The sequence below is a fragment of the Xiphophorus hellerii genome, chromosome 22 (genome assembly GCF_003331165.1).
Source record: "Xiphophorus hellerii strain 12219 chromosome 22, Xiphophorus_hellerii-4.1, whole genome shotgun sequence".
NCBI lineage: Eukaryota > Metazoa > Chordata > Actinopteri > Cyprinodontiformes > Poeciliidae > Xiphophorus > Xiphophorus hellerii.
Genome location: NC_045693.1, coordinates 24272848 through 24285936, shown reverse-complemented (window position 1 = coordinate 24285936; position 13089 = coordinate 24272848). Strand labels below are relative to the sequence as shown.

At 41.7% G+C, this 13089-nt stretch overlaps 1 protein-coding gene across 2 annotated transcripts in view; it reads left to right on the top strand.

The window, feature by feature from the left end:
- meis1b (Meis homeobox 1 b) overlaps positions 1-13089 on the top strand; it is a 107762-nt gene that overhangs the window by 63572 nt on the left and 31101 nt on the right. For both annotated transcript variants that reach the window (XM_032552361.1, XM_032552362.1), the window contains exon 9: positions 12286-12362. In XM_032552361.1, the coding sequence (XP_032408252.1) occupies positions 12286-12362 (77 nt within the window). The remainder of the gene's footprint in view (positions 1-12285; positions 12363-13089) is intronic.

Genomic DNA, 13089 nt, shown 5'->3' with positions numbered 1-13089 from the left:
TTTCATTGTTGTATGTCAGAGAGATTGATGGCCTCATGCTGAAGCTGTGTTTCACACTAGTTCTATTTTTCATTATCAGCTGTACGTGAGCAGCATGTGTGTGCGTGCATCGGGGTGTGTGTGTGTGTGTGTGTGGCTACAGGCTCAGTAACTCAGATATGCGAAACCATTCTTGGTTTGGAACCCACTAATCAGTTTACGGCAATCTGCAAACGCAGAGAGGGAGTCGACTGAAAGCGTACACTTGGAGGCAAATTTAAACCCACTACCCATACGCAATATTTTAAAAAAGGTGGTACAACAATGCCTTTGTTTGTTAGGGTGCGGAGTTCCCCACCATTGCTGTGGAATTTATTGGAGAGTGTGTGGCAAGTTTGACATGTGGTAGAATCTGGATAAATATTGTCTCAAGGCGGCATTCAATTTGGCTTGGAAACTCGAAGGATGGAAGTGCATAATATCTGGATTCTTGTTCCAAGTAAAAAAAACAAAAAACAGTGGTAATTATATGTTGAGTTGGTGCTAGCTACCAATAAAAGTCAATAATAATGTCGTTCTGTTCATTCTATGTTTTAAAATGCAAAAAGAACATGCTTACATATATAAATTGTATGACACGACAGTGTGCTGTTGCTAGAAAGAGACACAAACTGACAGACTCACAAACAAAATCAATATATCAACATATTGAAGACTAAGGTCAAGGCTTCAATTCTACCATCACAAATTTCAACTCCCTTTTGGAAAGTCCGTGTTGAGAGAGAAAAAAAAGAGATAAGTCTGTTGTTAGCTTGATCCTATGCTGTCATCTAGCAATTTTGCTGTCTTATCTGTATGCTAGCAACCAGCGTTTCCTAATGGGAATTTCCTAATTCCCATTGCCAAATCGTAGCCTAATTGAATAGAATTGTAAATTAGCTTCCGAAGATGTTAACATCTCCTATTTTAGTGATTGTTGCTTTGGTCCTAAGTTGGGCTATTGATTGTTACCCCTGATAAAAGCAAACTTCTGCTGGTTGATTTTATTTACTTGAACTCCATTTTTTTCCCAGCTGACTGAATTGATTATATAAGTCTGGCTTGTAAACGTGTGTACAGTCTTCTTTTTTTTTTTTTTTGGTAGGTATGTCTTCTTTTTCTTTGGTAGGTATGTCTTCTTTTTTTAGTTTCATACAAAGTGACCAAGTTACAAAATGGCCATCACACTAATATAATATAATGCATAGGATTATGTTTACCTCCCACCAGAACAGCATAGCTTCTGAGTGTGTCCCACGAGTTTGTTCAGCCATTCATACTGTACAATAATTGTGCTAGGTGTGAAATCACATTAGCAGTAGCTGTTAGCCATTATGCCACTGGAGTGTGTTTGGCAATCCAGAGGATGGGTAGATGTTTTCTGTCTGGAGTCAGCAGCTCAGTACATTTTACTTACAGCCAACTGCCACAGCTTGCCCCAGATACATTTGTTGGGTGCGCGCGCGATTGCATATGCAGTTCGTGCCATTATATTATTTGTAACTGTCAGCCTCATGTCTCTTTTGTTAAGGCGGAGTTGAATGTGTGCGTGCCTTTTGTGCCGCGTTCCATGCCGGCGCTTGATAGATGCTCCTGGCTCTGCTGTTGTGGTAATCAGTTTGCACGTTGGCTGAACTAATTTATCAATTCAGTTCCTCCCACTTGTATTCTCGCCCATGCGTGAACCCTCTCTCTTTCGCCTGCTCTCTTTCTCCGCCTCAGATAAAACACCCTTTTCTGAAAGACCATGCAGGCTCCCTATCTTTTATGCAAGTCTTCTGCTTCTCTGACTTCACTCACCCATTACGCCTTTCTTCCATGACTTTTTGTCATTTTCTTTATTTTTCTGTAACACTCATCTGTCTTGACTTGTATTTTTGAACGATGATACTTTTGTTGTTGTTTTTTGTTTTTAAGGGACTGTAAAGAGAGCAGATATTTATAGATGAACTCTTGGGATACTGTAATTTCTACTCTTGTCCTATAATAATATGATTGACATTTTTTAACTTAAACCACAGAAAAAGTACATAATGTACAGGTCAATGTCGCATGAAACACATGGCCATAGGTTGGTAGTTTGTTCACTCTTGACCAGCTGACCCAAAGAGTCATTGTGATGGGGGACAGTCACGCACACCGACCCAAACACACAAGTATGCATGTCAATGTTTGTGCATTTTCGTGTGATTTTTTTGTGTACGGTTGTGTGTCCAGTGGAAGTGAGGCAAATCGTAGCTAGTGAACCAGGAGGTGAACGCAGGCGGGCAATAACTCATGGTGGAGGAGTTGGACTCTCGAACTGAAAGAAGAAATATCTGAAACCCTGCAACCAATGGCCATCTATTTGTCTTGCTTCTCACCCTTGATTGTCTTAACGTCCTCCTGAAGCTTTTTAGGACCCAGGCTTTGCAATAGCTTTCCACTTCATCCACTTCAACATTTATTTTTCTCCGTTTGAAGCATTTTACGTTTAACAGCTGTTAGCTTTCTTGTCTTGTTACCCCGCTTGCTTCTCGAGAGCAGAACGAGGCCGAGGGTGCTGCTCACTTGTTTGTTACGACAGATTAAGTCATTGATTTGTAAAAGGGGTGCACTGATGGAGAAGGCCTGCTGCTGCACAAGATGAGGAAGGGCAGGGATGGAGCAGAATACGGGGAATGGAGAGAAACCGTCTGGATTGAAAGAGAATGTGGGTACAGAGCACATCGGAGCTAATTGTCAAAGAGGTGAGTTAAATGGAGATGGAATGGAACAGAAGAGGAAAAGGTGGCAGCCAGATGGATAGTTAACAAAATGCTAAATATAGAGCAAAGTGGTGGAGTTAGAGGGAGGGGGTAAATGTTCTCTGATAGACCAGAGATCTTAGGAAAAGACCGAGGAAGAGAGCTGGAGTGCGAGAGCGTCATCTTTCAATAAGAGCCCTGCATCACCTCTTTCTGTCTTTTTGTACTTGCTGCTTCAAAGAGCATAAGGCAGCAATTGTGAAATATCTTTACCTAGTTCCAGCAACTCCCCAACTCCGATTCCTTTAACCAACCCCTGCGGGGGCCAACGGTGAGTTTCTAATTAAAATGTTGGGGGCAAAAGGGTAATTATTATAATGGCATAATAATATCGCCAAGGTTATTAGAATGTTCTCCGGTCACTAAATTGCTTCCTCTGAGAGATCGGATTTCAGTGGCATTAGGTAAAGTCAGATTTCCTTGAAAGTCAGGTGAAATGAAATGAATTCCCTCATGGCAGAGCTGCGATCTGAGATTTAGGTTCCCAATTGTATGTAAGAGTCTAAAAAGAGCATTTATTCTATCATCGTGATGGTATTTCCTTCAATTACTTTGACGTTTCGTTCTATTACGAAGATTGCAAAGTGCCTTTGTTAAGCCTGTGTTGCGTTGAACTCCCCAGTAGTGGCACGCAGTTTCAGTGCGGCCCTGTCCTACCAGCCAGTCGCATTGTTTGTGTATAACAAGAGAACATTTGTTTTTAGGCTTAGAAATCATTGCTAAAATGCTAGCTCCAAGCATTGTTGCTCGGAGCTTGCTGGTGGTCTTAGGGGCATCCCACTGTTTTCTCTCAGCTTTCCGCGGTACCTGACTGTGATGCGGCTTTGTAGATTCCTCTTACTCCCATTTAGACACCCCCTCATTCCCTGGCAGCCCCGAGGCAGCCCACCTCCAGCTGTGGCTGCTGTTCTCCACACCGCTTGGTGCAAGTACCGATCGCTTTGGAGTGCCTCCCCCTTGCTCAAATAGGCAGTAATTACGGGCTTAAAGAGGTTTAGTGGTCCAGCAAACTACATAATCACCCCCTGAATTAGCCCCAGCTCATCAGCCTCAGTCCAATGAGCAGCAGTTACCGCTAGCACTAGCTAGCGCGCCGTACTCCCTTTATCCTTTATTGCACAGAGGGAAGCGCAGCGGCAGGTGTTGTGCAACATCCGGCCCCCTTAATAAATTTTGCCTCCCTGGAGCTGGAGTAGGGGGGATTAATGAAGCACGCCTTCAACTCTCACTCAATGCAACCGCCGGCAAACAATACAAGATTCTTTTGTCAACCGGGCTCATTCTTTACATACCTTAGACGCCGAAACCTTCCTCTTAAACATGTTCGCGCACGCTAAAAAGCTTCCATATATAGGTTAGAAACTCACTCAGCTGTGTAGCTGTTGGATCATAGCGCCCTGAAACGACAGAGCAACAGCTCCAGTTGCCTCCCAACATCATTCACTGAGCCCTCAGACTGTGTTGAATGATACTAATTATCTATTGTCCCCAAGCAGAAGCAGGTAAATTGTCTAAAGAGTAAATGACATTCCTCTCTCTCTCTGTCTATAAAGCTAACAAGTGGGTCTGCAACTAACAATCATTTTAGTCATCAATTAATGCGGCGATAAATCGGCTAAAAAGCACATTATGCAGATTTTACATTTAACCACCACTAGAAATACATAAACAGACACAAATAAGCAAACGATTCAATCCATTTTTAAATAAGAAAATAAACATTTTATTACCTAAAGTGCAATATCATAGCATTCCTTTAGTAAATCTAAACCTATACCACCTGATTAGTTTTAGCTAAAACATATTTACAGAATGTTTTTTTTTTATATATCTTTAATTCAAACTGTATATGTATTATTTGTACAGTTTGGCTTAATTGCTGCTCTGCATATGTTTTTTTCCCCACCAAATTACCTTGTTTTACTCTATACTCCAATTAGCGATTAATAGATTACTAAAGTAGTTGTCGACTATTTCAATATTCAATTAATAGCGATTGATCCCATCTATGGTTTCAGCTTTACTAGCAAGATTTATATCATTCCTAAAGGCACAAGAGCACTGTTCCTCAGACAGCAACGAGTAAAAGCTCATTAACGGATTAAAAGTGTAATAACGTCTGTTTTTACCTGCCATGTCTTCGTTTCACAAAGAGGCGATTGAGAGATTTGACGACAAAAACATTTTTCAAGTGGGTTACTTTGCAAATGTTCGTGCATATATCAAAAATTTTCCCCTTAAAAGAGGATGGTGAATTATTCATACAGGCTTTGAGCTGATTTGCCATGGACCAACACCATAAAAAAAAAACACACTTTGCACTTCTTTTTTAAACATGAGCTTTTATTAGTTAGCTAAAACATTTTAGATTCCAGTTTTAAGTCACACTGTCGTAGTTAGCTCCCTTTAACTCTCTCAGAAGAGCCGTTTTCCACAGTTTGATTTCGGATCGGCGCAGCTCGAATCAGAGGAAATTAGGTTAGGGGTGCTTTGTTTCCTTTCCTCTCTGGCTCTGTTGTTGTTTTGTTCACCCTCGCTCTCTATTCTTTTTGTCTTTAATCCCCCCCTTTTCTCCCAGAGCCCGCCTTGTTGCCGGGTCCCTGCTCCCTAATGAAGTCAAAGGGATGTCAGTCGCTGCCACCTACACAGAAAGGAATTTGAAATGGCGCTGCTCTCACAGAAGCAGCGTGAACCAACACGAGTATGAAAACTTCAACTGAATGAGCAGGAAAATTGGGAAATTGAAGGGGCTTGCCGTAGCTTAGACGGCGCGAGCTTACGGTTCGGAACGCCTGGTTTTAAAGTCCGCTCGCACTCCAGGGTTTCAGGATATTTGTTAGCGCTTTGCTTCCCCAAATATTTAAAGTAATCTCATACATGTCTGGCAGGAGCTGGCTCCACAGTTTATATGTGTGTGCGCGCATGAGACAGTTCGGTATGATGCAGCCAAAAGGCCTCGGGATTAGCTGTCAGGCATTCCTGATGGGCAGCTCAGTTTCCATTGAGATTTAACCGGCGGACTCAGAGGATTCGGCCATGTGAGCACCAGGTTTTTTCCGCGGCGGGACGGTTACAGCAATTAAAAGTCTTTTTGGAAGCGAAGATGCGCTCTAATTAAAAGTTGTTTACTGTGAATCACTCCACTTCTTTCTTTCTTTTTTCGCATCGTCGTGCCTTGTGGCCAAGCACAGCCATCTGCCGGAAAACGTAAGCAGACTTAAAATATCATTGACCCATGTCTGCGATCCGCAGATTGTGCCGTGTCACGGCCTCGCTTCCACGGGACGCTACATTGCGACAACATATGATTTTCCTCTTTGGTATTCCCCCACCCTCCGCCCATATTTCAATGGTTGCTTTTTTATAACGCTAATGTGGCGTGTCAAGGCTTTTAACATGATGCACAGAGGCTCGGGGAGCTCAGCTTTAAATAGAAGAAAATGCAATGATAACACCTAATGGCTAAGAAGGGAATGCGCAAGGGTGTAATTATACACACACTGAGATGGTGTGTTTGGAAAATGGAGTGTACATGTTTTTAATTATATATCTGAAATGATCTACCAGTTATTCAGAAACCAAACTATAAAATGTGGAATTGTTTTTTGCTTTAAAGATAAAAGGAGAGTTTAAAAACATCGGAGGAATCTAGAAGCGTGTCTTCTTTTTCTGCATTATTTGCATGTTGTATGCGTCTTCCGCTTAATTGTTTTGCTTCTCATTGCAATCAAGATGCGAATTAAGCAGCTTAATTTAAGTCTGAGCAATGAGTCAAATTTATGTCTTTGAATTTCGACTTGGGTCCCAACAATCTCAAAGGCATCGATAGATCTGCCCTTATGGATAGGGAACATTGTCGCTGATACCCGATTTAGAAGTTTTTTTCCCCAATATCTGGATCAATACAGATATTAACAATGGAACATATAGATTAATGTTTGTTTGTTGAGTCTTTTTGGTTCTACATTAACTTGTAAGTTATTTTGTACAGTGCTGTTTCTATTTTCATGGCCAGTAATGGTTCGGTTATAGGTTGGACACAGGATAGGAGGACTAAAATAGGGATCCGACAGAATATTTATGCTTATCTCTTTGTCAAACCCTGGGGCTTCACATATCCATTTCCACATCTCCTCCTTCTGCATTTCTCTCTCGCTTCCTTTCCCCCCCCTGTCTGTCCATCCCACTCTTGTTCTTGTCTGAGGACGTCCTGGGAGGAAGACGGTCAGACAGGGAGAGGAAGTTGTTACCGAAAACCCCTCTTACCCACCCACACTGCGCATCTGTCCGTTCGGCCGCGCAAAAAGTTGAGCTCTCACACGTGCGCGGCTAGCCGAGCGAGTGCGTCAGCGCTGACTTGCAAAACGAATTATTGTTTGGCCATAATGGACACACATAGCACTCTGACACATGCTCCATTTGATAAGACACAGACAGGAGAAAGAAGAAGAAGAAGAAACAGTTCCGCCCTCCCCGGCACCCTGATGCTGTGGGCCCTGCAGAGAGTGGAAATTCTCATGAAAGGAGTTGTATATTTGGAGAAGACGTATCATTAAGATAGGCTCGGGGAAGGGAGGGAAGGATGCGCCGAAACTTTCCATCTGCTCTTTTAAAGAACATGTTATTGCTTTTCGCACTCAAGGCCTTCCTTAACTCCATCTCTCTCTCCCTCCCTCGTCCAACCCGCCGAACCACAGCCAGAATCACTCAAAGACAACGGTGAAACCCGGCGACTCGTTGCCGGGCGAGAAACTAAATCACAGTGTTTTGTCAGATAGGAGCTAATTTGGAGGCTTAGCATTGAGGAGGACAAAAACTATTTTGTCCTCCTCAATGGCTGTTTGGCTTCCTGGCCAAGTTGTGCTTGTCACTCCGCTCTGTTTATCTGTGCTTTTTTTTTTTTTTTTAGGAAAGCTGTTACAGGAAAAAAAAACACTGAAGCACAGCTATGAATGAAATCTTATTTTGCTTATTTGCTTCCAGTGACCCAGGCTTTTTGAAGCTTTGGGATCCCAATAAATAGGCATTTTTGGAGGTCATTCAAACTCTTTCTTTGGATTATAGTTGTCATTTCCACTCATTATGTCTGACTATGGCAGGATTTTGTGTTGTGTGCTTGAAAATCTGTAAAGTGCACAAGTAGAATGGAGAATATATAAAATGCTCTTTTAAGTCTGTGGTTCATATTAGATTCGGCATACAAATAAGAAAAACAAGTGTTTCTGGTAGCCTCCTCCTAACTAAGACAATCTCTTTTTATTCAGTTGTGACATTTTTTGAAAGTGATTGGTTTTGTTTGAATTCTTCAAGATGCTGTTCATTAATAATTCTAAGGGATGCGAGTGCATGCGCTGTTATTTATTCATAGTTTTACACATTTTTCTGACTTTTTAAGAGCAAAGTTCAACCAAGGGCTACATCGACCACTGTTGTCTGAAAGATTCGTGTACAGGTCAACCTTTACTTTGTGCTATGTGCTGTTTTGTAAGAGACTTAAAATAAATTTTAAAAAGGAGTACTTTGAAATTAGCCTGGATCTTGACAGGCAGTGAGAATTAAAATCAGCCAAAATCCAAGAAAAACAGAGCCTGGCCATTGCCTTCCTATGTAATTCTGCTCGATTCTCATCTCCCTTCAGTGCTGCGTCTGAGTTTTCTCCCATTAAGTGGGATTTCTGTGGTTGAATTTCACAGAAATCCTGTGATTACACAGCAAGGAGTCGTTGTGACCAATGAAATCAATTTTCTGCGTTGTTTTAGTGTTGTAGTCTGCTTTTAGTTTTAGCAATGGCAGCAGAGGAAGTGAACAGAGCCGTTCAGTCCGTGTTGATCATGCTACCAAATATTGATCACGCTACCAAATATTGATCACGCTACCAAATATTGAATTAATATTAACAGCCGCCTCATTTGGCTCGGCCCGACCAGCTGTTGGCTGCCTCTGGCTAACCGTTGTCCAGTAGCAACCGTTAGCCATTAACAGCTGTTAGCCGGTTCTGAACTGGATAGCTCTTCGATGCACCGAGATTTTTTCAAATGCAATCCCAGAATGGTAACCCCTTTTTTTTCTAAAGATCCGAAAGGGGAGTGTTTTCAGTGTGTTTTTGGCATTAGGACGATTTTAGAATAAAACAAACATAAGAAACTGCGACATATTAACTTGTGTAAGCTGGAGTGTAATTTTTATACTGATTACGGAGTCCTTAAAATACAGTTTGTGAAGTTAACAAAGGGGAGAAAAACGGGGGGCCCTTATGTTTTTACAAAAATATTACAAAATTCTGATCTTGTGCATTTCCCATGAACTCAGTGTCATGCATCGTCTCGTCTCGTGAGCTCACGTATTGTTAGTGCCCTACCAGCCAGTTTAAAATAACTTCCTCTTCACATCGGCTTCCTTCTTCTCTTCTTGACATCGCTCGAAGTCACACTGGCCCAACCAACCCCCCATTTTCCCACTGCCTAAAATCCTGATTATATGAGTGTGACTAGGGTTGTGGATCAGGTTTTGTGTTCATGCCTAGAAGCTACGGCGAGGGGAGCATTGAGAAAGGACGTGCTTGTGCTGAGCCGTGGCCGCTGGCATGGCTGAAGCGCCTTCGGTATCACGAGGAAGACACTCCTGCCTTCAGTTCCATGGCACGCAGAATAGACTCATTGATCAGGTTTGATCAGGGAGATTTTTGAAGACATCTTTTTTCACATGATTTGTTGACATTAATATGTCATCGGAGAATTTATGTGACTCCTGTTTGTAAGCCAGGAGGGCACTTGGTCCTCCACAATGCCCCGTCTTGTGTTGGTAGAGTTAACGAGTCCTTTGTTCGCCGATACTTCTCATTTCCACAGAGATTTTGTAAAATTAATCTTATTAGTTTTTCATGACATCCTACTGACAGATAAACTGATAAATAGACATACAACCGACTTTGTAACACACCTCTGCTTTCGTAGACGTGTCGCTACGTCAAAATGGGCGGCTAAACGGTAGCGCTGTCACGTTTCATGCAGTAAGCGTTTTACACGCAAATTTATTTTGCGGTTCTCGCAAATCTGACATTATCTGATCAGCTTCGAACACGCACACACGTACGCAAACCTACACAATAAACGGGGTAATCTCGAGCGAGCACACACTTCCAGCAGAGGAGCACAGAAAAAAAAAAAAAAACGGTTGATGAAGTGGACACAAATTTGGCCAGAGGCGACAATGCAATTATAACTTAGCGTATGAAATTAGCCTCCTTGTGTTTCCATTCCCCGCAACCAATCACATGGATAAGGGAATGCTGGGGGAAAAGAGAAAAAAATGAGTCTCCTCTCACGCTCTCTCCTCCTTGCTCAGCATTAAACACAATCCTGGTCATTATGCGCTGGAAAAACTGTAATAAAAAAAATGAAAAAGCTGGCGCCAGACTGATTTTTCTTGTCTGATTGACTATCATGAGGCCGTCGCTTTGTTAACACCGGCCACATGTGTGGTGTCAGTGTTGGTCACCCTAATTCGGGATGCAAGTAATAAATGCCAGCAACAGAAGTTATGCTTTTTTTTTTTTTGTCTTTTCTAGGCTTTTCAGTGACATTTATTGGTTTCATAAAAACAAAACGTTTGACTAAATCAAACCCTGTGGTTAGTAAAAGGTCGTTCTTTTTTTTAATTAGCATATCTCATGTAAATGGATACACAATAATTTCCAGTGTGTTCAGACACACTGGTAGTGAAATTACTTTGCTTCGTTCACCCCTGGCTGTTCTTCATCGTCCCTCCTCTTCTCTTTTCATGGCCTGCTCACGGCACAGACCCGGATTTGTCTCACTCATGAACCGGACATTGTACTGCATGAAAAAGAGTCCAAGCCGCCGTGATGCCACACGCTCTAATGTAACTCCACACACTCCTTCAGTGCACATCCGCCTGCTATATATATAAACAGGTGGCTCAGCGTTAACTGTTCTCAGCTGGCTCGTGGTGGGGGCGACTCGTAAAGCCGCTTTGAAACAGGCTCAGTTTAACTGACCAATCGGATGCAACAATATGCATCCAGGTTTCCTTTTGGCATCCAAAAATAAGCCAGCAACCTAAAGTTGATTAATTTAGTTCCAGTTTATGAGTTTGACCATGCCAGAGCGTTCGCGAAAGACTATAGCTGCGTTTCCATTGTCTTTAAAAGTGCGCAAATTGAAATTTGCTCAATGGAAAAAGGTCAATTTTGAAAGAACTCGTGTTTTTTCGATTAAAACATTTTTACCCTTGGCTGAGGAGATGTTTCGGCTGTATCAAAATTAGTGTGTTTCGTAAAACTGCAATGGAAACACTTGTTTTTTTTCTCCTCAAACGAGTCGCAACCGGATGTTACCACTAAAGACGGAGAGGACGACCGGAACGGGGTGGAGGACGATGGCCTGGCATGTTTCTTTTTAACGATTTATCATGTGAACAAACTCATTCACGTGCTCTTAGCTGTATTTCTTATTTAAATGGAAACACCGCAGTTGTGAAAATTGCGTTTCTTCGACCGATGTTAAAGTTTTGCGTACACTTATACTGGAAACGCAGCTTCTCTGTGTGCGGGAATGTGAGACTTTTAGGAGATTTTATCACGGTAAAGGAACCCTATTGCGCTTCAATAGACAAACCCTTTAAATATCGAGGTCTTTTAATATTGCAAGATTTTGTGCATTAGAATTTGGAAAAATCACAAACTCTCGCTCCTAAAATCTTTATTAAATGTATTAAGAACTCGCTTGGATTTGTTGAGCTGAAGTTATTTAACCCCTTAAAGACCTCTTAAACTGGATTAAAAGCCTCACTGAGAAGGTATTATGTATTTCAAGGGAATCCCCTCTTCCCGTTTTAAGATGGAGGATAAAAGAAAGCCAAGGACACATTCGATATGCCACAGTGAAAATGTATCAATCTAAGGGGCAAACTTAACGGTTAAATCAGTGTTGCGATCTATAACCGGCAGGAGTGAAGACAAAGGATTACGTGAGTGTTAACCGTCTTCACTTGTCTTTATTCCTTTGGGTTGATGCTACATATTCTCATCTCACTGATTACATATGCAGCGGGGCGAAAAGGAGGGGGGGGGGGCGTCGATGCGAATATATTTGTGTAAGAGGCTACCTAATTATCAGAGCTGGTTCTCCACTTCACTTAACTTTCTAATTGGCTTGCCTTTTTGGCTGCCATTAATTACAAGATTTCATATTCAATTAATGATTTGTGTGTGTGGGGGGGGGGTGGAGGGTGGAAGAGCTTATTGATGCGCTCATACTCACACCAACAACTTACAGTATAAATCTAGATATAGACACACACGAACACACACGTCTCATTTCTGCCTTTTTTTTCTTTTTTTTTTGCTCATGCGATTGTTCACATCAAGGCAGACGCTTCAACCAGAAGCTTCATTAATCAGTTTGTGGTCATTTTAAAAAAAATGATCCTTCTCATGCATGTCGTCTTTCTCCTCCCTCAGCATCCCTACCCCTCAGAAGAACAGAAGAAACAGCTGGCGCAGGACACAGGACTCACCATCCTACAAGTGAACAACTGGTAAGTCGCTTCGGAGTTTACATGCAGTCGATTTTTTTTTGTTTTTTATTTTTTTCGGGGTGGGACCGCCTGGGGCTATCCTAGTTCTTAATGATTGGAATTAATGCCTCCCCTCCTCCTCTACTTTTCATCCCTCTCTTGCTGAATTCCTCCTCAACCCAGATCAATCCACGTGAGGAGATATGGCCTGGAGTGGTTTCTCTCTCTCTCTCTCTCTCTCTCTCTCTCTTTTTTTTCCTCAAAAAGCAACTGCTTAACTCAGCCCCGACATGAGCATCCATGTAAATTAACTATCTTTAAAAAAAAATCCAATAACATCATTCATTATGTGCAAGTTAGATGAGGATGATCACTTGAAAAGTGGTAGCTTACAGGGTAATTATAGGTGTTTGGCCCATTCATTTCAGGGTTTATGGATTCTTTTTTAGCCTTACTGTAATTAACGTTCATTTTAATCTTTGGGCTTATTTTGTCTAAGTCGATTGCAATATTTAAGCAGAATGTTAAAATCTAGGATTAGTTTTACTCTTAATAGCAAAAAATACTAATTGCTTTGATTTGTTGTCCTACTTAGGGACTTTAGTCATTTTTTCGCAGTACATGCAGCTCATGGGGGTAGATGAGACATTAAGTTGGGGTCACTAGATGAGATGACTTTTTTTTTTTTTTTTTTACTTTGGAGGATTTCTGCAACGTTAAAATCCTATTTGTAAATCTACAAAGATTT